The 26863-nt window shown below is 37.3% G+C and overlaps 1 protein-coding gene and 1 pseudogene across 1 annotated transcript in view; both read right to left on the reverse strand.

The window, feature by feature from the left end:
* The window catches only part of POLQ (DNA polymerase theta), a 138607-nt gene that overhangs the window by 77385 nt on the left and 34359 nt on the right, over positions 1–26863 (reverse strand). The window contains exons 10-17 of the mRNA XM_090277130.1: positions 26114–26256; positions 25159–25363; positions 24481–24623; positions 14847–15040; positions 13846–13970; positions 12336–12579; positions 3803–6849; positions 1021–1164 (exon numbers count right to left, since the gene is read on the reverse strand). Coding sequence (XP_090133256.1) covers positions 1021–1164; positions 3803–6849; positions 12336–12579; positions 13846–13970; positions 14847–15040; positions 24481–24623; positions 25159–25363; positions 26114–26256 — 4245 coding nt within the window. The remainder of the gene's footprint in view (positions 1–1020; positions 1165–3802; positions 6850–12335; positions 12580–13845; positions 13971–14846; positions 15041–24480; positions 24624–25158; positions 25364–26113; positions 26257–26863) is intronic.
* On the reverse strand, positions 3141–3536 carry LOC150021625 (ATP synthase F(0) complex subunit C1, mitochondrial pseudogene; annotated as a pseudogene).

The following is a 26863-nucleotide window of genomic DNA, read 5'->3' on the forward strand; positions in this document are numbered from 1 at the left end:
GACAGCCTGCCACTGCCACTGCCACATCGCATCCTCTCCACCCCAGCTCCTACCTGTCTGGATGAGTATTTCTTCTTTGTATCTTTATTTGTTGGACTTCCATGCAGCTCAATTTTCTGGAACTTCTGGTTGTCTCTAGTTTTGAGGTAGTTATATTCCCTCTTTGTGGTGGAGGGAGACACTTACGTCTGTCTAATTCTCCATCTTGGCCGGAAGTTCTAGTCTCCCATTTCTTGAGCTACTTACTGGTTTCTTCATTTCCATTCTTGCTCCACTCCAATCTTGGTTCTATAGTGTAGCCACACATCTTTTTAACACAAAAATCTGATAGTGACGCCTCTACTTGAAGCCCTTGATATAGTCTGTAAGGCATTGTGTGATCTAGGCCTTGTTCAGCTCTCCCTATATCTTTTAAAAATGGTGATTCAAGTAACTACTCACCCTAACATATTTTCCTGCAAAACAGCTGAAACTGTTTCATGCTTACTCAGGAACAAACATTATGGCATCTTTAAAATGTTTCCTTAACAACCAGCAAGGTATCCAACAACCCTAATCACAAGGTATTTCCAGATCATATCTTTTCAACTCCAAAGGCTTCTCTTAGGCTGTGTGATCCAGCTGCTGTAGATGTCTTGCTCATCACTACCTGTAGATGAGCTCCAGACCCAGTCAAAAGGAGGAAAGAAGTCTAAAAAGAAACTGCTATGATCTAGTCTTCAAAAACAAACCCTCAAGATGGTCAGAGAATCCCTGATGCTTCCCTACCCCCAAGAAGAAAACATAGTTTTAGTAGTTACTTCCATGTGACAAGCTGAGGGAGGAATAAAAATAGTGTTTCTTAAAAGTCATTATAGTTAATATATGAAATAATGTACACACTATAGCCACTACCAAAATTTTAATTCTAAAAATAAAGTCTTGGTAAATATCAGGTAATTATTCTCAACAAACAAGTCACTACCTCATAGAGGCTACATTAAAATTATATGGTGAATTTTCCAACTAGTGATTACATACCAGAATGCTTTTGTTCCCTCTGCAATGAAATATAATAGGCATCTCTTCCACCCCAGCATACTGCCAGTCCAATCACCAAGATGTCATCACAACCTCTAACAGGCAATCCATCATCTCTAACAGGAGTTTCCTGAGGGGAGCTAACTAAATAAATCACAAGTGAAATAGTTAAAAATTTCTAAAAATAACACCACTAAACTGAATGTTAAAACATTGATAATAACATTTTAAAAACAATTTGACAGGTAAAATCTCCAGATTCCTAAGGCAGTCTTTGGATAGTTATTTTGGGTGTATGTAATATTTTTCCAAGCTTACTATCTAGTTATTAAATTATTAAGATAACTGTCACATAATAATGGCTAAAATGAGTATTAACTAATTTTTTAAAAAACTACATTTTGAATTTCTATAACTCAAAAAGAAATAAAAGACCCTGGCTGGTGTGGCTCAGTGGACTGAGCGCCGGCCTGCGAACCAAGTGTCGCTGGTTCAATTCCCAGTCAGGGCACATAACTAGGTTGCACGTCAGGTCCCCAGTTGGGGGCGCAAGTGAGAGGCAACCACACAGTGATGTTTCTCTCCCTCTCTTTCTCCTTTCCCCTCTCTCTAAAAATAAACAAATAAATCATTAAAAAAAAACCCTATCTCCAAATTAAAAAAAAAAGATGACTTGTACAATACAAAAAATTCTGTAGTGAACTCAGCATTTCTTAACACTAAGAAAATCAAAAAAAAAATAAGAGTTTTACTTCTTAGTGAAGAATTATGTCTGATTTCTTATTTGGAATCAACGTATTTTTCTAAAATAATGCATCTCCAGTTTTACAAAGACAAGGTCAAGAACCAATATATTTTATTTACAATAAAATAATTTTATTATATCCCCAATACTTGGAAAATAACTGGTGCTACTTGTTAAATTTCAATAAGCATTGTTATCCCTCTAACCTCCAGCACAGAAAATGTGCTCAATTTTATGTGTTGAATAAAAAATGCAATGCACTAGTCAACACTGAAAGTGAAATCTTGTCATTAACACCTGTGCTCCAGGCAAGTACTCAAACCTTTATGGACCAACTCATTAATAAATACAGAGATTTGAGAAATCTGATCAAATGTTTGATTTCCACAACAGCTTATCAAGCTAAATACATAAAAGTAAGGCAGGGATATACATGGCATTATCTGACCAAACAGTTCAATACTCTCAAAACCTGAAGAGCTCAGTGAGGCTTTGGGATCAACATTTCAGTATAGGATTCATGAATATCAGCAGAGGTACAAATCCTACTTGGGATAACTATTGAAAAATGTAGCTAATGTACATTATGAAAAATACAGCGCATAGCTACTATGTACTTTTGTGATTATATAAACAAATAAGGATGTCATAATTTAATAGAAAATAATGAGCACTGTTGATAAAAAGAAAAAAAAAAAAAACCATCATGCTGCCCTGGCTGGTATGGCTCAGTGGATTAAGTGCCAGTCTGCAAACCAAAGGGTTGCTGGTTTGATTCCCAGTCAGGGAACATGCCTGGGTTGTGGGCCACATCCCCACTTGGAGGCGTGCAAGAGGCAACCACACTTTGATGTTTATTTCCCTCCCTTTCTCCCTCCCTTCCCCTCTCTATAAATAAATAAATAAAATCTTTAAGAAAAAGCATCATGGTATATACACCATCAAGGTATGTTAAAAGTGATCCATAATCAAAATATATCTTAACTTTTACAAACTAATATTCTAATATTTCTATATATTATATAACATATGCTGTAATATATTACGTATTATATATACATGAAATTTTTTGAAGAAAATGTGGTGTTTTTTTGCTTTTTTTAATTCTCACCTGAGGACATGCCTATTGATTTGAGAGTGAGAGACAGAAAGAGAGAGATAGAAAGGAACATTGATTGGTTGCCTCTCATACACATGTGACCCTGGCATATGCCCTGACAAGAATTGAACCCATGACCTTATGGCTTACAGAATGATGCTCTAACCAACTGAGTCACACTGGCCAGGGAAAAACGTTGTATTTAATGGTAAGCTTAGCTATGCACTAGCACCAGGCAGCGCCTGGAGTTGAAGCTGCAGGGACCTCCACGATGCCTCACAAAGTGAAGAGGATGAAAAAGGCAACTACCAAAAAGAAGAGCTCCATGGCCTCAGAAATGGCACAGCCCAGATGGCATAGGAGAAAGAGCTGCTACTAGAGAGGGGTATCCCAATGATCAAGCTGTCAAACATAGTTCCAATACATGCCTCTGAACCAGCCACACCAATTGTGGCGGCCCCAGCAGCAATAAGCTTGACCACTATGTCAAGGTCCCAGGAAACAACACTGATCTGGAACTTCTGACAGATCACCTAAAGTTGAAAGGTGCTATACGAAGGCTGCTTAGATTAGATCTCTGGCCTTCTTGTAAGGAGGCCAACACAGGCTTAATTATACGGTACAACAGTGGATCAGAGCCAGAGGAAAGAGGAGTGCCTTGGTGGTCTGCATTTTTTCAGTCCTCCAGCTTTAGCTCTTGGTCCCAGTGCTCAGCTCTCCCCCAATTTGTTCTGAAGTCAACCATCTCTTATACCAGAGGGAAACTATTATTAATCTAGCTGTGCTGAAAAAATAAGGCTGTTCTACATGTAAACCCACATAAGAGAAACATTAAATTTTGAATAAATTTATTATATTTAATATCCAATACTGAAAAGTCACAGTCCCACCTCAGTCCACTATTTTACATATAAATGTGAAAAAAATGTAATTCTTACCTTGCTTAAACCTACCACCAATAGTAGCACTTTTAGAAGATGTCAAACTATTGATCTTTTCACAAGCCAATGAGATGGAAAATCGCTTTTTGCACCGCCACTCCTTAATGAATGTTTGAAAGAGAGTTTGGTCACTTGCTACATCAATTATGGCCAAGCTTTCTTCACTGCAGGAGGTTGGAGTTAACTGTGATCCATCTTGTGATAACTGCAGTGAAAAACTTGTGTCTCTAATAGGACTATTGCTTTTAACATTATTTCCATTCTCTGGACTTAAATCATGGTTTTTAATATCTGAAGATGAGCCAAATAAATATGTTTCATCAAGTTGTGAAACACTACTAGTGTTCTGAAGTTTTACAGAAGATGTTCTAAGAATACCTGTAAATGACAGCTTAGAAGCAGATGCAGGAATGGGTGTAGGAGGAATGGGTCCATTATCATCAACTACACAACTTTCTTTACAAGGCAAGAGGGATGGGGTTTTCCCATGAATAGCATTGTTCTTTAGTGCCTCAGTCTTGCTTTTTACTTCAGCGTTAGGAGAGAATGAAATTGCCTGCATTTGATTTGGCTCCAAATTTGAAACCACTTCTTGTTTGTCATTCAATTTTATATTTTTTCCTTTCAAATTAGACAAGCTTACAGTCTTTAATTTTACCTTCTCATTTTCTAGAGGACTGGATACGTCATCTAAAACCTCTTGCAGTCCTGGACTTAAATCAAATGATGCCCCTGACCATATGAATGAATTATTTTGCCCTGTCTCAGTTAATTTGGATTTTTGAGGCTTTTCATCTTTATCTCCTCCAGTTACATCTCTTTGGGGATAATCATTATGAATTGGATCACTTAGTTCTAATACTCTAAAAGGTACTGCAGTATTATGTTTATCTTGGACAGGAAATATATCTACAATGTCTAAAGCTTCAACCATCTGAGCAGAGTCCATTTCTGAAAACATAATAGACTCATCACTGATACAAGTCAACTGCTGCTGATTATCTTGATTCTCATCCATATTTGATTTCATTGGGCCCTCTGGTTGTAGACACAGAGAATCACTGCAAGAGTTTGATGTTACTTCAGAAGGAAGGGGTTCTTCTGCTCCTACATCAGGTGGTTGTTCTTTTACTAGGTAGTCTTCACTGAAACTATCAAATAGTAAACTATTACTCAAATTCAAACTTGTTTCAGGAACTGGCAGACATTCTACTTCTTTATCAGGGGGAGTTCTCTTTTGAGGGACTAGAGATATAACTGGTTTCATAGCTTCTTGTGTTTGATAACTCTCAAGAAAACTATTTAATTGGGAGTCGGTAACAGAAAGTTCATTCCCTTTAAAACAAGTGCCATTTTCCCTCAATAATATTGGAGAATGCAAAAGTGGGCTTTCTGGAGTCAGGATATCAACCCCATGTAAACGAGTGCTTTGTTTCATGATATCTACAGTTTTTGGTTCCAAACGATTTATATTTATCACTCCTGGAGAATGTTGTTCACAAGGAAAGGTAATGTGAAGCTCATTCTGAAAAGAGCTTGAGCCCTGTCTGTCTAGGCTCTTCTGCATCATCTCTGTCGCCAGGCTGGTATCCTTTGCTCCTTGTTTGGCATTTTCAGTTGCCATCTGTTGTATAATTATTTCGGACTGAGTATCCAGGTAGAAACTATCTTCAAAATCACAAGGAAGTAACCCTAAGTCAGAAACAAAATTATTTTTAGCTTTGTTTGCTGCATAAGCATCTGTTTTTTCTTGTACTCTAGAGGCATTCAGAACATTCTCCTGCTGGCCTCCAGATTCACCAAATGCTCTAGCTGGTAGAGGTATTCCGCTGGGTAGCTCAGTGCTGCTGATATTATCTCCAGACACACGAAGATTATTTGATTTCTTTTCCTCAGTATTACAAGGCGTTTGCCTCTCTAATATTCTTTTCTGTTTGGTATAAATGGTTGTCTGTTTATCAGACTGTTTCTCTGGGCACTGGTTAATAGGATGGGTATCATGGTGTTTAACATAAACATTCTGGTTTTTTGAATCATTTTGTATCAGCACTTGGTCTATTTTTTTTGACTCAATAACAGCTAATCCTCTTCCATTCTCACTAACCACATTAGTGGCTTGATGAGTCCCTTTTTTACTCTGGGATCCTGTGATAAAATGTTCCATAAGAGTATCATTAGTTATTGTTTTGTTCCTTGAACAACCTTGTTCTGTTTGTGATGGGAATGGTGCTTTGTTATGCTTTCCCTCAGAACAAAAAGATGCATTTTTAGCCAGCAATGCTGGTTTTCTAAATTCCATATTCTTATCATCTAAGGTAAATGAATCTTCACAATGAACAAGATTAGACTTAGTCTGTTTTCGTAAATCAATTTTACGCAACTCAGTGTCCTTCCCAGGGTTACTGTCTTTGGATCGTTTTAGATGCTTTTTATGTTTCCAAGATCGAAAGGATGTGCTCATCTTTTCTGAACTAAAATTCAAAGCTTCTTTTTTTGTTTTCTCAGATAAGACAGTCTGAACAACTTTCTTAGTGCTTGTTTTTCCTTCATTCAGAGAGATTTCTAGTTTCTCTTTACTTATATTCAAATAAGCATGTTTTCTTGCTCTGGAAATTGAATGTATCTGACGTTCTTGATTCTCATCCTGAAGCTGGTTGTAAACGGAATTTGTGTGCTCTCTTTTTTTATAAAAACCTTGCACTGTATTTGGTGAATCCTTAACAGAAGAATCACTAAATATTGTATTACTTTTTTTGTTTGATGTCAATCTTTCACAAGAACTCTTAGTCTTGTGTTTAAATTTATGCTCCTTTATTTCAGACTCACTGCTGGTCATTGAGTGTGGATCAGAATTTAAAAGGGAATGTGGATTCCATTGCACTCCCATTTCAACTAAGTCCTGCTGTAGAATCATTTTGGCTTCTTCCACTATAAGGGCTGCTGCTTCCCTTTCAGTTAAACTTCTTCTGCCAGTCACCCAAATAGTTCGCATATTTCGACGTTCTTCAACTGCTTCTTCTTCCTCATCTACTGCCTTTCGGACACTAGGAAAGAGAGAGCAAAAGATATAAATTAATTCATTGATTCAGTAAGACAACAAATATTTATCAAGTTTCAGCTGTCCTAGGAATGGAAGAAATAGCACCAAACAAGAGAGAAATATTTCTGCTCCCATACAGCTTACATTCTAGTTGGGGGAATCAGAAAACAAACAGTAAAATCGTCTATGTCAAATGATGATAAGAGTTGTAGAAAAATGAAACACCAGGAAGAAATGAGTGATGCAATTTTTACACAGCATAATAAGGGAAAACCTCACTAAGACAAACTCTTTAAAGGAAAACCTAAAAAAAAAATTGAGCATAATAAAACTTTCATTGAACCAGCGAAATTGAAGCAGTAATCAAAAATCTCCTGGCACACAAAAGGCATGGACTGGATTGTATCACAGGCAAATTTTATCAAACATTCAAAGAACTAACACTTATCCTTCTCAAACTATTACAAAAAATTCAAGAAGAGGGAAGTCTCCCAAACTGTTTTTACAAGGCCAGTATTAGCCTAATTCAAAAACCAGGTCAAGACAAAACAAAGAAGGAAAATAACAGGCCGATACCCCTGATAAACATAAATGTTAAAATTCTCAACAAAATATTGACAATCAGGATCCAGAAATATATTAAAAAGATCATAAACCATGATCGAGTAGGATTCCTCCTAAGGATACAAGGATGGCACAATATTCACGAATTAATAAACATAATACACCACATAAACAAAATGAAAAACAAAAATCACATGATCATATCAATAGATACTAAAAAAGCATTCGATAAAGTACAGCACCCATCTACTCAGCCAACTGGGAACAGAGGGAGCATACATCAACATAATAAAGACATATACAAAAAACCTACAGCCAACGTCACACTCAATGGACAAAAACTAAAAGCTTCCCCCCTAAGATGAGGAACAATTAAAGGGTGTCTGCTTTCAACACTTTTATTCAACATAGTCATGGAAGTTCTAGCCACACTGACCAGACAAGAAAAAGAAACAAAGGCATCCAAATGGGAAAGGAGGAAGTAAAACTTATTATTCCAGATGACATGATAGGGTACACAGAAATCCCTATAGTCTCCACCAAAAAACTACTCAACCTACTAAATGAATTTGGCAAAGTAGTGGGATACAAAGTCAATATTCAGAAATTGAAGGCATTTCTGTACACTAACAATGAAATATCAGAAAGAGAAACTAGAAAAAAAATCCCATTTACTATAGCAACAAGAAAAATAAAGTACTTAGGAATAAACTTAACCAAAGAGGTGAAAGACCTGTACTTAGAAAACTACAAAACACTACAGAAATTAAGGAAGTTACAAATAAATGGAAGCATATACCATGTTCATGGATGGGAAGAAAAAAGATCATTAAAATGTCCATACTACCAAAAGCAATCTATAGATTCAATGCAATTGCTAGTAAAATACCAATGGCATATTTCACAGATCTAGAACAAATATAAAAATTTATATGGAACCAAAAACAACCCCAGATAGTCTCAGCAATCTTGAGAAAGAACAAAGTAGGAGGGATATCATTACCTGATACCAAACTATACTACAAGGCCACTGTAATCAAAACAGTTTGGTACTGGCATAAGAACAGACATATAGATCAATGGAACAGATTAGAAAGCTCTGAAACAAATCCATGTCTCTACAGTCATTTAATATTTAACAAAAAGGGCAGGAGCATAAAATGGAGTAAAAATAGCCTCTTCAATAAATAGTGTTGGGAGATCTTAACAGGTATATGCAAAAAAAAAAAAAAAATGAAACTAGACCACCAACTTACATCATATACCAGAATAAACTCAAGAGGGAGAAAAGACTTAAATATAAGCTGTGACACCATAAAAGTCCTAGCGGAAAACATAGGCTGTAAAATTTCAGATATCCCACACAGCAATATTTTTTGCCAATATATCTCCTAGGGCAAGGGAAATAAGGGAAAAATTTTAAAAAATGGGACTACATCAAACTAGAGTTTCTGCTTAGCAAAAGAAAACATCGTCAAAATGAAAAGGAATCCAACAGTATGGGAAAACATGTTTGTCGATGATATCTCAGACAAGGGTTTATAAAGAACTCATACAACTCAACACCAGGAAGACAGACAATCCAATTAAAAAATGGGCAAAGGACCTGAATAGACACTTCTCCAAGGAGGACATACAGAAGGCCCAAAGATATATGAAAAGATGCTCAACATCACTAGCCATCAGAGAGATGCAAATTAAAACCACAATGAGATATCACCTTACACCTGTCAGAATGACCATCATTAGCAAATCAACAAACAACAAGTGCCGGTGAGGACGTGGAGAAAAGGGAACCCTAGTGCACTGTTGGTGGGAATGCAGACTGGTGCAGTCACTGTGGAAAAGAGTATGGATTTCCTCAAAAAACTAAAAATGGAACTGCCTTTTGACCCAGCAATTCCATTCCTGGGAATTTACCCGAAGAATCCTGAAACACCAATTCAAAAGAACCTATGCACCCCTATGTTTATAGCAGTGATACTTACAATAGGGAAGTGCTGGAAACAGCCTAAGTGCCCATCAGTAGATGAGTGGATCAAAAAACTGTGGTACATTTACACAATGGAGTACTATGCAGCAGAAAGAAAGAAGGAACTCCTATCTTTTGCAACAGCATGGATGGAACTGGAGAATATCATGCCAAGTGAAATAAGCCAGGCAATGAAAGACAAATACCATGTGATCTCACCTATAAAAGAAGCCTAATGAACCAAAGAAACAAATGAGGAAGACAGAACCAGAGGAATTGAAACAAGGAACAGACTGACAGCAACCAGAGAGGGGGAGAATTAAGGGTGGTAAGAAGGGAAAGGGTCTAGTCAAGGAACATGTATAAATGACCTGTGGACATGAACAACAGGGTAGGAACTGTCTGTGGGAGCAGGGTGAAGGCTGGGCGGAGGAGAGCAAAGGGGAAAAACTGGAACAACTGTAATAGAAAAATAAAATATTTAATAAAAAAAGAATAAAAAATAAAATAAAAGTCATGCTCCTCTCTCAACAAAAAAAAATATATATATATATTTAAATATATATAAAATGTCTCTGAAACATGAAAAAATATTCACCATCACTCACAATTGCAGAAATGTACATTAAAACCACAGTGAGATACAATTTTTCATCTGTCAGACTGGTTAAATGAAAACCTCTTACAATGGATTCTGTTGGTGAGCTGTGGGGTAATAGAGTTGTAAGAATGCAACCCCTCTGCAGAGGAATTTGGAAGCTAATAAAACTGCATATGTGTTCACTTTGGAAATCCCATGTGTATGAATTTACTCATCACTAACTACATGAAAATACAGATGCACAAGGTAGTTCATTGCAGATTGCTGGTAATGGCAAACTGAAATGATCTAAATGCTAGCTGGGTTATCTGGCCCTTATATACCAACTACTAAAAGCAAAGGATGGCTGTATGCCAGATATACTTGTTTCAATTGAGAAAATTAACATTAATACAAAACTATATCTAACCTACACACCTTATTTAAATTTTACTAATTGTTCCACTTTCTTTTTCTAATCCAATCTAAAATAAGGCGCTGCATTTAGTTGTCAAGTCTTTTTTATCCTCCTTTAATTACAAATAGCTCTCAGTCTGTTTTTCATGGCCTTGATATTTTTGAAAAGTACTAGCAAATTATTATGTAGAATGTCTCTCAATTTAGGTTTATCTGATTCATGTTAGACATTTTTTAAAAGATTTTATTAATTTATTTTTAGAGAGAGGGGAAGAGAGAGAGAAAAAGAGGGAGAGAAACATCAACATGTGGTTGCCTCTTGTGCACCCCCAACTGGGGACCCGGCCCACAACCCAGGCATGTGCCCTGACTGGGAATCGAACCGGCGATCCTTTGGTTCACAGTCTGGCATTCAATGCACTGAGCCACACTAGTCAGGGCCATGTTACGCATTTTTCTGTAAAAAGTACTTCAGGAGTAATATGTCTTTTTCAGTGTGTCACATGAGAAGGCACATGATCTTAATTTGTCACTAATTTTGATCAATAAAGTTCTGGGCTTTCAGAAGAGGCATAGCCATGACAATAACAGTTTTAGCATAATATGAAATGATTCTAAAATATGTTAAACAACTTTTTCCAATTAAATTTTTTTTAATGTGCACTGCCCTCAGATGACTCCCTGGAAGGGTCAAGCATGATGTATGGTATATTTTTACCACAAAGATACTCTCACCCCTGATTATTATTATTTTTTTTTACCTCAGGAAGTAACAGTACACATTTCTAAGCAAGTATGACTATATCCAAAGATTCTGTAAAAATCAGAAGCTCCAGAAGAGAACAACACTTTTATAAGAAGATTTTAAAGCATACTCCAAGTAGTCTTCATCCGGAGGCACATGCCAAAGTGACAAAATCACACTCCAGATGCTCTTCTGGTCTGAAGTCACAGGAGTGGCCCAGCCCCGCAGCTCCACTGTGTATTTCCCCAGTGGGGCCTCCACAGTGGCCACCCGCTGTAGCAGTTCTCTCCCTGGATTCCGTTCCTAAGACTCCAGGCAATTCCATCCTATAAAACCTAAGTAGAGGTATCTATGTCCCCACAGCCATGCTAGGTGCAGCTCACATGGCACCAGGGTCCTACAGGAGCCACATCTCGGGGTGGCGGTACAATGCAGGTAGCCGAGTCACGATGTGAGGTGGCACCAGTGGCAGCAAGGCTGCTCCTTTGACTCTGCCCCATCCCTTCCCATACATCTGACAAGTTTCAGAGCCTGTGTCAGGCCTAAACTGAGTGGGAGGGAAGAAACATTGACCTGGAAATGAAACTGATACTTTCATAAATTTAGAACAGATTTTTAATACCTGAAAATAAAACTGTTAGAACCCATAAATGCCTAAACTACAATAGGATCTGGCTGAGGTTCCATATAAAAGTGAGTTCAAAGAACAGTGGTTGAGAAAGTACTTAACCTATTCCTTGATTATATGGTGAGTTCAGCCCATTTAATGAGTTGGTTAGGAACATGTACACATAGTTTAGGAATTCTCTTCTCAAAATTGTTTTGAGGGACTAGTATTCCAAAGAATATTCAAGAGGAGTACTTTTTAAAGTGCTCTTGCCTAAAGAAAGTCTAAGATGAGCCCTGGATATATACTGAAAATCTAAATCCGTCAATGCAGAAAGCATCGGTACCTTAGGTTTACTTAATATTTCTAGGGGAGAAATTATGACACTTTTAGAAATGTCTTTTAAGTCATGAAATACTTTAAAAGTATAAAAAATGAAAACTAATCCTAAAGGGGGAAAAGCAGCCACATTTTCTACCACCTACATCAACTATATCATGATAGTATCAAAGAAAAATAATACTTTAATACAGTGTCTATTATTTACAAGTTGACATGATTTTTCATTTAATAGTAACTCTCTGCAGAGAGGGGGACTCTCTTACCTTTTAAAAGGCACAGAATTTTTCAGAATAGTCTCCACTTCAGCAACATTTGCTCTGGCAAGATCTGCCACAGTAAGAAAGCCAGAAGCATAGAGGAACCTGGCTCGCTGGGCATTAAGTAAGGACACCCGGACAAGGTCACACAGCTCCCTATGGATGCCAAATGTAAGACGCTTCTGAAATTGGGAAAGTAGTAGTTCCATGTTGTGCCAGCCCAAGCGGTTGGAAAATACTGTGATCATCCCTAGAATATGCAGAGAATATTTAATGAATTAAAAATTCTTTACAGATCAATTCTCTATTTCCCTAGATATACTTCTATTTCATTGTTCCCTTTTTCCCTGGAGAATTATAAAGTTTAACAGGCCCAAAGTGTACATTAATAAGAGAGTAGAGATATGTTAAGGGCCTAACTAACTGGCCAACAATTATGCTAAACATATTAAATGTCATCTCATTTATTCTAATCATGTACTTGACATTTGAAAAAGCCAAGGCAGAGTACATAACCACAAAACAGAAAGCCCTCACCCTAGTTCGTTCCTGTCTTTCACTCTCTCTTCTTTCTTTTTTTTAAGGAAGAGAGAGCACTTAAAAACAGGTAAGGAGCTATTTCCACCTAGAGAAAAACAAGAGAGCTGATTTGAATGTTTAAGTGCTGAGAAAACTTCAAAAAGCAAAGCTCCCATTGATATTTTCTGTGAAGAAACGTTGCCCAGCTCAATAGCTAGCTAGACACTGAAATAAAGAGGCCAGAGCAACCAAGTGCCAAGTCACTTTCCTATGAGAACATTAACCCTAAAGACAACCTGAAATCTTTGATGTTGGTGAGTTGAAGGGTGAGTCCCTCCCTTCTTATTAGCGCCCCCCACCCCCAGCCCCATCTTTCCATTAGTACCTTTCATATATGGCAGACACCTTCGAAATGCACACATTCTCCAGGAGCCCAGGGTTTCCTTCCTAAGGACTTATAAGGATTTCTTGGTAAAATCAGACCCATAACCTTCCTGTTCGCCTAGCTTATAGAATACAGGTTTAATTTTATTAAGCAAGACTACTGTTTCCTTAGACAAGACATAATAATTTAAAACAGACAGAAATTCAGAAATCCCTCTCCATTTGCCATCCTCCTCTTCAATAGCAAGTATTAATCAGGAACTAGATTAGAAAATGGAGATCACTGAGAATTTTGTGTCTATTTCTTCCTGCAACAGGCAGGAGGAAAAAGAAAAAAACAAAACAAAGGGATGGTCAGCAGGTTGCTAAGGAGTGGAAGGGGACGCTAACGTCCAAACACAGCTAGTTGCCAGTCTTCTCTAGCAGGGCAACGAAGCCCAGAGGAGCCATAGTTTTAAATGTTCTGCTGATGTTAGGGATATACAAAATTATGGCTGACACAATCCCGTCACTTTTAGAGAAGCCTAGAAAATGGAATTTGAAAAAAAAAAGTAATTTAACTTGACCTCAAACCACAGTCTTACATAAATGTGGAAAACCTTGTTTAACTGACCTGCATAAACAGCAGCTGACTGTTGTAAAGATTGAATCTGCCCACGACTGCATCCATATTTCTGATTAATTTCCTTTATGGGAACTTCACTGATTAAATCTAATAACACAAGACTGGTAAAAAACCTGGAAGGTAAATCATCAAAATTATGATAAGAGATCACTTATGTCTACTATGAAGGTATAATATATGTTGTGAAACAAGTAAGAACCAAAAAAGGCAAGAAAGGGTATAAACTCTGAGAAGACGCGTAATAAGACATAGGATTAGTGGACAAAGACTGTGTTCAATGTTTATAAAGTAAGTTCTGACATATATTAGACCTACAGCAAAGAAATTAATATCTGTATAACGAAAAGATTTCCTCCATGTTCCAATACTAACTAATTTTAAGAAATAAGACTTGATTCAAGAAATGTGATGGTTCAAAAATTGAAAACAACACTTGATACACAGTTATATGATCATCTAATCATATTGGTAGAATTTGAGTATAAAAAAGCAATTTTTATTTGGAAGGCAATAGTGCCACAAATAACCAAAGTATATAAATCCTTATAAAATTTTCACTTAACTATGCTGTAAATAATGGTATTTAAGAAAAAATAATTGCATTATATTTTGAAAAAGCTAAGATAAAGCCTATGTAATTTCCCCATCTGACTCTTTTAATTGGCTCTTCCCTACTGGTAATGAATCACTTTTAAAGATGATAGGAGCATTCTTTCTTTTCTTAAAGCATCCTCACATTTTCTTTAAGGAGAAGTAATTAAATGCTCTATCTTAAAAGGTCTTCATATATAATGGCTTCTAAACTACAAGTAGCAAGAAGAAACTAATATATTAATAAATTCAGTAAGTACAGTAAATTGAAAATTTTTACTATATGCAACCAAAACTTTGATTTTAATGACAATGAAAATGACTACAATAAACTGGACATGTACTGCATATTTAGTACTGTGTTAAATGCTAGGTAGTCCAGGCTCCTTGATATTTACCTTTTATGGATGGCCATTTGTCGGTGTTGTCTCTCAGTTCTGGCTGCTACTTTTCCCTTCACACAGCGAGCCAAGAACCCTTCTTCAACTCCCACTAGCTCTGCCACCCGTTTCATAGAACTTGGCAACTTCTCCCATAAACAGAAAAATCGATACCAGTCAATGGTAGTCCAATCCTCAAACACAGGTGTAACCTAAAAGGAAGAGGCACCATTCATTCGCTAAAGTTACTGCATGACAAAAGGAACAAGCAAACGTAAATGTCATATTAAAGACAAAGACCTCAGTATTTGGAAAAATTTGTAAATTTGATAATACCTCATTTATATGCAAACTTCATATATTCATAAACAACTCGCAGCCAAGAGAAAAGGAACAGATCCACTAAGCATACAATCCAGATTTTACAGAGCCTAACAACTTTACTCACAGATACTTTAATCTCAATACTCTGATGTTAAGTACCTTAAGTATTTTATATGACTTCTAAGAAAGAATCAGAAAAATAGAAAGAGGCATTTTGAGGGGAAGTTCAACAATAAAATAAAACCTGTAAGACATGCAAAGAAACAGAAGTGTGTACCAAACACAGGAAAGAAGCAGACAAAAGAAACACTTTTGAGAGGTCCCAGATGTTGGAAATATCAGACAGACTTTAAAGCAGACATAATTTTGGTCAAAAAACAAAGAAAACCATGCTTAATGAAATAAAGGAAGGTCTAATGACAATGTCTCATCAAGTAGAGACTATGAGTAAAGAGAAAGAAACATTTTTTTTTAAAAAAAGAGCAAAATAAATAGGAATTCTGGAGTTGAAAGTTACAATAATTCAACTTTTACTATAATTTACTATAGAGCTCAACAGCAGATGCAAGCTGGCAGAATCAGCAAACATGAAGACAGATCAATAGAGATTATGCAATCTGAGAAGAAAAGGGAGGGAAAATGAACAAAGCATAAAAGAAATGTAAGAAGCATAAAAGAAATGTAAGAAGCATTAAGTACACCAACATATGCATAATGAAAGTACCAGAAGAAAATAGGGAAAAAAACAAAAAAATTTAAAGAAATTATGGCTAATGAGGCTGTAAAGATGGTGGCAGAGTAGGAGGATATGTCAAGCACCTCCTCCTAGAACCAAACCGGAAGTAAAATAAAAAAGGGGAAATAAACTGAAGACTACCTGAAAAAGAGACTTTTAACCAAGGATGAGCAAAAATCACCTTGAGACCAGTAGGAAGGGCAGGGGTGTGAAAGGGGCTAGCCCCATTCACACGGGCAGTGGGCCAAGGTTGCGGCATAGCTGTGGGGGCTTCCCCATGAGAGGAGAGAAGCAGGGACCACAGACTGGGCTCCCAAACCCAGGGGGCCAGAGCTGAGAACAGCTGCCCACACAGCATGCATCGGTGAAAGGCCATGGGGTTTTTTTTCTGTTGTGGAGAGACAGAGTCCACTGGAGACAAAGCCACTACAGCCTTTTACTTTTTTTCTTAAAGGAACAAAGCACAGGTTTTGTGTTCACAGCCACTCACCTTGGGCCCCAGAGAAGGGAGAGTGGTGCAGACTGGAGTTGCACGAGGAGAGTCTGGAGTGGAAGGCACTGGAGAGAGCCATGGGGGAACAGCATAGGAATTTCTGTGCCAGTATATACCCTGATTCTGCAACAGCCCTCTTTCTTGAGAAGAGCAAGCCACTCCCAGGGGAAAAGCAATTATCTTACCCTGTGGCATACCACTCACCCCAACCTATGGAATTTTTGTTTTGTTTTGGTTTGGTTTGGTTTGGTTTATTTGTTTTCTGCTTTCTTTCTCCCATCCTGCATCTTAAACCCTGCTGAGGAGACAGCAACATATGCAGACTCAAGGGGTGTCAGAGACTGGCTTTAGGGTTCAGCCATTCCATACACTTTCCTGGGGCCCAGCATGGCACCTCCCCTCGTGGGAGAGTCATAGAAACACCTTCCTGGTTTCTAGCAGGCCCAAAATCTGGGCTCTAGAGGCCCCAGCCACTAGCCTGCTAGGGGTTCCACCCTGCCAAGTTCAGGGAAACAATCCCAGATGGACTTAGATTAGTGGTTCAGGGGTTTGGGAACACATCCACTGTATTTCCTGAAGCCTAAAAGGCACCCCTCATGGGAGATCCAGGAGTCCCATCCCTACAATTCCACCATAAGCCCTCTCAGAAACAGTTGCATCAGCAACAACTCTAAGACTAACAGCAGGTTGGCAGGCAAAGACCAGCAGAGGCGGATCCTGCTGTGCCTTGGGACATTTGCTGACTCGCCCCTGGACCCGTAAAACCCAGCTGTGCAGAGCAGCTTGACACATCCTTGGCACAGCCAAGCCTGGAGGTATCAGCCACAAATTGGATCACTTGAAGCTTTGAACAGGCTGATGAGGGCTAGACATGGATAGCACCTGACACTACCTTACCCCAGCCTCAGACAACAGCACTGCCTATCCAAAGGGAGAACCCAGTAGGCAAGTACTAAACTCTGCTGAAACAAATTCCACTTTGTTCTTTTCCATTATTTGGTTTTTTTAATATTCCTTTTATTTTTTCTATTTTTTTCTTTTTCTTCTATTATTTGCTCTGACTTTTCTATCATTTCTCTTATTTTACTCTTACCATTGATTACTCCATTGTTACCTTCTTTCCTTTTCTTATTTTTGTTATCACTCCCCTTTCTCTGCCCCTTTCTCCCATTTTTGTCCTTCTATTCATTACTTGTATTAGTTCTCTTCCATTTTTCTTCTCATAATCACTTTTATATCCTTTGATCTTCCCTCATTCTTTTTCTACTTTTTCCCCCTTCTCTACTATTTCATTCCTCTTTCCAGTTCTATTATTCTTGCTCTTTTGTCATGGATTTTGCTGTTGTTGTTGGGAGGGTTGCTTGTTTTGTTTTTGTTTTTTTTGTGTTGTTTTGCTTTCTTATTTCAGCACCTGTGTAACAGCATACAAGATGTGGTGGGGGTTGAGCCTCTCAGTCAACCAGAGATGTGACCCCACCAAAGAATGGGCCAACAAAATCAGAGCCCAAATACAATAGGAGAGTCCATATAACCCACACAAAGGACATTCCTAGAGTATCAAACTCAGAAGATCAGGGAGACTGCACCACTGGGTCCCATAGGACTTCTACCACATAAGACCACCTCATGAAGACAGGGAGCCAAAGCAGATCTATCTAAGACATAGAAACAAAAAGAGACTGCTAAAATGGGGAAGTAGAAAAACAACCTCTGAAAGAAAGGAAAGGAGGAATCCCAAGAAAAAGAGCTAAATAAAATTGAGACAAGCAAATTATGAGACATAGAGTTCAAATTAATTGTTATAAGGATACACAAGGAACTTAATGAGAATTACATCAGCACACACACGCAAAAAAGAAACATAGAAACTAAGAATAAAAACCAATTGGAAATTAATAACGCAATTGAAATGAAAAATATACTAGAGGAATTAAAAGCAGAGAACTGAATCAGTGATTTGGAAGACAAGGTAGACAAAAACACCCGTTCAGAGCAACAAAATGAAAAAAGACTTAAAAAGAACAAGGATAGTTTAAGAGAGCTTTTAGACAACATGACATAACAATATTTGCATCATAGGGACTCTAGAAATAGAAGAAAGGGAACAAGGAATAGAAATCCTGTTTGAAAAAATGACAGAAAACTTCCCCAACCTGATGAAGGAAAAAGTCACATAAGTTCAGGATAGGTTCAGGAAGCACAGAGAGTCCCAATCAAGATGAACCCAAAGAGACCCACAACAGGACATATCATAATTAAGATGGAAAAGTGTAAAGACAAAAAGAGAATCTTAAAGGCAACAAGAGAGAAAACAGTTAGGTGCCTACAAGGGAACTCCAATCAGGCTGTCAGCTGATTTCTCAACAGAAACACTACACGCTGGAGGGATTGGCATGAAGTATTCCAAGTAATGAAAAGCAAGGACCTGCAACCAACACTACTACTCTATCCAGCAAGACTTTCATTTAAAATGGAAGGTGAAATAAAGAATTTCCCAGACAAAAGAAAAAGTGGTGAGGGGATAAAGAGGTACATATCCACCAAAGAACCACTGCAATAGTTGCTAAAGGGACTGCATTAAGAAGAAGAAATAGAGAGAAACACAGGAACAATGGGAAAAATGACAACAAATAAGTACCTATCAATAAAACCTTAAATGTAAATGGATTAAATGCTCTAATCAAAAGACATGGGGTAGCAGAATGAATAAGAATACATGACCAGTATATACACTGTCTACAAGAGACCCACCTCAGAACAAAAGATTTACACAGGCTGAAAGTGAAGGGATGGGGAAAAGAGCCCATGACAATGGAGACAAAAAAATTGGGGTAGCAATACTTCTATCTGACAAAGTAGACTTCAAAACAGAGGCCAAAAAGTTCACTACATAATATCAATACTAAAGGGATCAATCCAACGGGAGAATTTAACCCTGGTAAACATATATGCATCCAACATAGGAACACCTAAATATATAAAGAAAATATTGGAGGACTTTAAGAAAGAGAGAGCTGCAATACAGTCACTGTATGGGATTTTCACACCCCACTGTAACCAAAGGATAGTTCTTCCAGACAAAAAATGAATAAGGAAACAGCTACCTTAAGTGAAACACTATGCCAAATGGATTTAACTGACATTTAATTAATGTTTCACCTCAGAGAAACAGAATACACATTCTTCTCAAGTGCAAATGGATCATTATCAAAGATATACTACATGGAAGGACACAAAATAAGTCTTAACAAATTCAAGAAAACTGATTATATCAAGCATTTTCTCCAATCACAATGGCTTTAAACTATTGTGGAATCAACCTCAAGAAAAAAACTAAAAAACATTCAAATACATTGAGGCTAAATAGCATGGTATTAAATAGTGACTGTTAACAATGAGAAAAGGAAGAAATTGTTTTAAAAATACCTGGAAACAATGAAAATGAAAACACAGCAACCCAAAACCTATGGGACACAGCACAAGCAGTCCTGAGAGGGAAGTTCATACCAAAACTAAGGCTACCTAAAGAAGATAGAAAAATCTCAAATAAACGATCTAACCCTCCACCTCAAAGAAATAGAAAACAACAACAAAGAAAGCACAGAGCGAGTAGAACGAAGAAAATAATCAGGATCAAAGCAGTAATAAATGACATAGAGAACAAAAAAATCATTTAAAAAAAAAATCAACGAATCCAGGAACTGGTTCTTTAAAAAGATTTTAAAAACTGACAAACTTTTAACTATACTCATAAAGAATAAAAGAGAGAGGACCCCAATAACTAAAATCAGAAATGGAAGAGGATGAGTGACAAATGATACCACAGAAATATGTACTAACAAGAAGCAATGGAGGGCTGTAAGAAATTACAAAAGACTGTAAGAAATTACTATGAACAACTATATTCCAATAAATTGGACAACCTGGGTAAAATAGATAAATTTCTAGAAACATACAACCTTCCAAAACTAAATCAGGGGAAAAAAACAGAAAACATTAATAGACTGATAATAACTAGCAAAATTGAAGCAGTAATCAAAAAACTTCCAGGAAAAAGAAGTCCTCAACCAGATGGCTTCACGGTGAATTTAATAATCATTCAAAGAAGAGCTAACACCCATCCTTCTCAAACTATTCCAGAAAATTCAAGAAGACAGATGACTCCCAAACTGTGTTTATGAGGCCAGTATTATCCTAATTCCAAAACCAGGTAAAAACAAACAAACAAAAGAACAAAAACAGAAATACAACAAAGAATGAAAATTACAGGTCAATATCTCTGATGAACATAAATGCTAAAATCCTCAACAAAATATTAGCAAACCAGATCCAGCAACACAATAAGCCTAGGTGGACATGCTTCACCTCCTTGCACAACCATTAAGAATTACAACTACCTCAAAACAAAGAAAACAGCCAAAACAGCCAGAAAATTAAACTGTATGGGAGCCTGACAACCAAAGATTTAAAGGGGAATTGATTATCCAAATGGGTAAGAGAGGCAGAGCAGTGGTGGAAAGGATGCAGTGAGGCAGCACCAGTGGTGGCAGTGTCAGTGGCAAGGCAGCAGCTGTGGCCAACAGAACAAGTGGTTATACATTATAAAAGCCTGGAGGGACAACTGGGGAGTGATCCCAGTCCCAGGCCAGACTACGCAGCTCATAGTTCCAGAGCCTGGAAAATAAAGCCTCATTACTTCTAGATGTGAAAACCAAGGGGGTGGGGCAGCAGAAGAAACTGCTGATCTCTCAGAAGAGTCTGTTTGGAGGGCACCCACAGTCCTAGAACATATGCAAATCCACCCATTCTGGGAATCATCACCAAGGCAATACCTAGGGGGATTCCAGTTGCATACGGGAAGCAAGTGAAGTGACTGGAAAAGGGGCGAGTGCTGAGCAAGCGGCATTGTTCCCTCTATGACTCCTCCCCAACATATAGTGCCACAAGGCAGTGAAACTTGTCGCCCAGCACGGATGAATATCTAAGGCTCTGTCCCTTACAATGTAACAGGTGTGACAGCTCTACCTAAGACACAGAGTCTAACACAGGAGGCTGTCAAGATGAGAAGACAGAGAGGTATGGCCCAAAAGAGGAAGCAGATCAAGGCTCCAGAGAGAGAATTAAGCCACAAAGAGATAGCCAATCTAACAAACACAGAGTTCAAAACACTGGTGATAAAGAACCCAGAGAAATGACTGAGTATGGCAAATGCATAAGGGAAGAGTGAGGGCTATACTAAGTGATATGAAGAAAAATCTACATGAAACCAATAGTGAAGGGAAGGAAGCTGGGGTTCAAATCAATGATTTGGAACATAAGGAAGAAATAAACAGTCAACCAAACAGAATAAAGAAACAAGAATTGTAAAAAACAAGGAGGGGCTTAAGAACCCCTCAGACAACATTAAACATACCAGCATCTGAATCATAGGGATGCCAGAGGAGAAAAGAAAGAGCAGAAATTGAAAACTCATTTGAAAAATTATGAAGGAAAACTTCCCTAATTTGGTGAAGGAAATAGACATACAAGTCCAGGAAGCACAGAGAGTTCTAAACAGGCTAGACCCAAAGAGGACAACATCAAGACATATAATAATTAAAATACCAAAGGTGAAAGATAAAGAGAGAACCTTAAAAGCAGCAAAATCAAAGCAGAGAGTTACCTACAAAGGGGTGCCTTAAGACTATCAGCTGATTTCTCAAAAGAAACATTGCAGGCAAGAAGGGACTGGCAAGAAGTATTCAAAATTATGAAAAGCAAGGACCTATAACCAAGATTACTCTATCCAGCAAAGCTATCATTTAGAATGAAAGGGCAGATAAAGTGCTTCCCAGACAAGGTTAAGCTAAAGGAGTTCAGCAGCTCCAAATCATTATTTCATGAAATGTTAAAGGGACTTATTTAACAAAAAGAAGATCAAAACTATGAACATTAAAATGACAACAAACTTAAAACTATCAACAACTGAATCTAAAAAATAAAAGCAAAATCCAACTAAGCAAACCAGAATAGGAACAGAATCACAGGTATGGGGATCTTTTGGAGGGTTATCAGCTGGGAGGGGAAAGGGGGAGAAATGGGGAAATGGTGCAGGGATTAAGAAGCATAATTGGTACAAAACAGACAGGGAGAAGTTAAGAATAATAGAGGAAAGGGTGAAGCCAAAGAACTTATATACACAAACCATGACATGAACTAAGGGGGATGGGATTGCTGAAGGGAAGGGGGTACCAGGCGGAGGGGAGCAAAGAGAAAAAAATTGAAACTACTATAACAACATAACCAATAAAATATAATTAAAAAAAAAAAAAAAGAAGAGACTGTCAAAAAGTATTCAAAGTGATAAAAAGCAAGGACCTACAACCTAGATTACTCTATCCAGCAAAGCTATCATTTAGAATGGAAGGGCAGATAAAGTGCTTCCCAGACAAGATAAAGCTAAAGGAGTTCATCATCAGCAAGCCCTTATTATATGAAAGTTAAAAGGGCACATTTAAGAAAAAGGAGATCAAAACTATGTAAAGTAAAATGACAATGAACTCACAACTATCAACAAATTAAGCTAGAAAACAATAATGACGCAAACAACAAGAACAGGAACAGAACCATAGATATGGAGATCATATGGAGGGTTGTCAGAGAGGAGGGGGAAGGGGAACAATGGGGGGAATGGTGCAGGGATCAAGAAGCATAATTGGTACAAAATAAACAGTGGGGTGTTTAGAATAGTAAAGTAAATGGAGAAGCGAAAGAACTTATTATGTGCATGACCCATGGACATGAACTAAGGCAGTGGGGAGGGGCGAGGAGTGGGTGTTGCCAGAGGGAAACGAGGTACTGGGCAGAGAGGAAAAAAACTGGAACAACTGTAATAGCATAATCAATAAAATATACTTTAAAATGTTATGCAAGACACAATAAATGAAGTCAAAAGCTAAGAGAAAAACTAGGAGAAATATATTTTTAACTTATAATACAAAGTACTACTCTCCCTAATATATTAAAGAACCTTTAAAACTTACGGAAAGGACCAAAAAACAGAAAAGGAAAAAAAAAAACAAGAAAATGAGCAAAAGTCATAGATAATTCTTAGAAAATAAAGTATATTGCCCTTAAACATACACAAAAGTATTCAAATTTATTCATAATAAAAAATGTAAAGTAAAACTATTCAAAAAACAAAAGCCTAAAATATACTCTCCCATGAGGTTATGAAAAAAATAACCACTCTCATACAGCACCGGTAAAATTGGAAAATGATACAAACCCTACAGAAAGCAATTTGACAAAACCAAAATCACATATGCCTTTATACTTTCCCTAGTAATTGCACCTCTGGGCGCCTTTCCTAAATATACATCTCCATCAAAACTAAACAATATACACACCAACATATTTTAACTACAGCCTTGTTTACCATAATGAAATATTGGAAACAACCTAAAAGTCCAACTACAGAGAAATGACTGAATAAACAATGGTATATCAACACACACAATGGAGTTATACAGATATAAATAAATAAATAAATAAATAAATAAATAAATAAATCTCCATGAACTGATTAAAAGTGATTTCCAAGATATATTGTTAAGAAAAAATACAAAATAATGTATATAATATACTATCCCCTGTATAAGAAAGAAGGTAAAGTAGCAATATATATAAGCATTTATTGATTTATAAAATGAAACAGAAGGATACACCAAAAACTAGTGAAAATAATTATTAAGGAAGGGGAATGGACACGGCATGCAGCGGGTAGATATGGATGTCAGACTTCACCAAGTATTTCTTCTGATAGAGTTCTACTTGTGAATCACATAAATGTTTTAAATATTCAAAAAATAAAATAGCTTTTTTAACTATAAATGTTTTACTTAACTTAAAACATAAACAAATATTAACTTGCCAATATTTTGAGCTAGGGTCAAGGCCTTTTCTTTTGACTGTGAGTCTGTCAATTAGAATTCACCACAGCTTTCTTATGTAAGCCATACCCACAATGCAAGAGGTTCCCTTAGGGTAGCTTTGGTTCAAGATTCTATATGTTTTCTCCCCATTTTCACCAATATGGCAGGAAAGAAAACAGAACTTACCAGATAGACAATATGCAGATCGTTCTCTAAAACAAAGCCCTTCATTGCTCTTTGGAGATCAGAAAAAATATCTAAAGCATCAGTCGGAGAAAGTGAGGAAGAGAGAGTGGCGGCACCGAGATGTGTTGGATGATACACCTTTCCTGGTTTGGGGGAAGGAGTGCAGAAATACACGGTCAGATGTTGAATCTAAAACAACACACCATCTTTCTATATTCTGTGATTAACCTTTCAAGCTCTGATAAATTTTACAAACAGAAATCTTGCCCAAAGCATGGACTATTTATGAGTGGGCTCTATACTAATTGTCTGATGTTGCTGAATACACTGACTTACTGAAAATGAGTTGATACACTCCGTGAAAATCAGTTTCCTTTTATACTGCTTGAAGAGCCAATTTCCTTTCTTTTTCTTAATTTACTGATTTGAGAGAGAGAGAGGAAGGAAGAGATAGAGATATCAATTTGCTGCTCCACTTATTTATGCATTCATTGGTTGCTTCTTGTATGTGCCCTGACCAGGAATAGAACCTGCAACCATGGCATATCGGGATGGTGCTCATAACAGTTGAGCTACCCCCTGACCCAGGCCCAATTTTGTTTTACTAATCAGTCATACACATTCTAAGTTGCTAAGATGAAAAAGTGAGTAAATTGCAACTAAGAAGTCATAGTTTACCTTCTGTTCCATCACTAGCTTCAGTAGTCTGGATGAATTCATTTTCTAGCAGCCACATTACACAGGCCTCAATTGCTCCAAGTTGAACAGGATCTTGATTATTCTGAATTCCCTGCTTCCCTTCTTTCATACTTGCAGCCAAAAATGTACAAGAAGCATAAATCTGCATATCTTGTGATGTACTTGCCACTCCACCAACTATTATCTGATACAAGAGATTTGAAATTTTTCTGTAAGTTTTTTAAAGATTTTATTTATTTTTAGAGTGAGGGGTAGGGAGAGAGAAAGAGGGAGAGAAACTTCGATATGAGAGAGAAACATGGATCAGCTGCTCTCGTACGTGCCCCAACCAACTGAGCCAAGGCCTTTTCTATAACCTTTTTTTTAAGATTTTATTTATTTTTTGGAGAGCAGAGAAGGGAGGGAGAAAGAGAGGAAAAGAAATATTGATATGTGAGAGGAACATCAATTGGTTGCCTAGGCTGGGACCTGGCCCTCAACCCAGGCATGTGCACTGACTGAGAATGAAACCAGAGACTTTTTGATTAACAGACTGGCGCTCAACGCACTGAGCCACACCAGCCAGGACTCTGTAACTTTTTAATAAGACATGTGGGCCCACATGATATAAAAGAAATGAAGTAATTTTGCTCTCTTAAAATATTCTCAGCATCTTAACATAGAGACTCTCTGTTTACTCTTCCATCATCATCATGCATTATCAATGCATATAACATCTACTGACAACATGAAAAGTTTTCCTAAAAAGTAGATGCAATATTTTCTCATCAATTAAAATTCTAAGAAATAACTATATAAAATAGGAGGGATTCAAACTTGGGAAGGTTATAAATAACCTCATAAAGAAACACAAGCTAAGATTTTTCACATACTAAAGTTCTACCATTGTATTACAGGTAAAAAGAGCAAGTGGTAATTTAGTGAACACTCTTACCTCCAGAATAGCTCTTATCATGCTTGCAGTTACTTCTTCTCCTTCTCGTCTTCGCAGACAGCTGTGAACAGGTTTTAAAGATCCCTGAAGTAAAGCTATGCCTTTTGATTTCTCAGAGTTCTTACAAATTAAAATACTCTCACCTATAACCAAAAAAAATCATGTTTGTAAAATCCCAGTGCATTTCCGTAAGATACTGGCTAAATAGAACTTATTGGCTTACTTTATTTAAAGGAAATAATAGATGATAGTGACTGTTATGACCACTGAACTATTGCTAACGTTTTTCTTTCTTTTCTTATTCTCACTTGAGGATATGCTTATTGATTGTGGACAAAGGGGAAAGAAGGGAGAGAGGGAGGGAAAGAAACATCGACATGAGAGATTGGTCCCTGGTTGGGGGACATACAAGAGGCAACCAATCAGCATTTCTCTCAGGGCACCATTCTCAGACACAACCCAACCAGGGACTGAACCCACAACTCAGGCATGTGCCCAGACCAGATGAATCGGTGATCTTTCAGTTTACTGGACGATGCTCCAACCAACTGAGCTACACTAGCCAAGGCACTAATGTTTTTATTTTCTAAACTTTGGATTGAAGGAGATCAGAACATGTATGCCACAATAAAATATGTCACTTTCTTCATATTAAATATGATTTTTACCTGAGTGCAATTGGTAAGTAGCAAACATAGAAAAAAGCTCTTTACCTTCTTTCTATTTGCCTAGAAGCAGCATGTAAATTTC

This window comes from Furipterus horrens, unplaced genomic scaffold, assembly GCF_987537825.1.
Source record: "Furipterus horrens unplaced genomic scaffold, mFurHor1.1.pri manual_scaffold_1, whole genome shotgun sequence".
NCBI lineage: Eukaryota > Metazoa > Chordata > Mammalia > Chiroptera > Furipteridae > Furipterus > Furipterus horrens.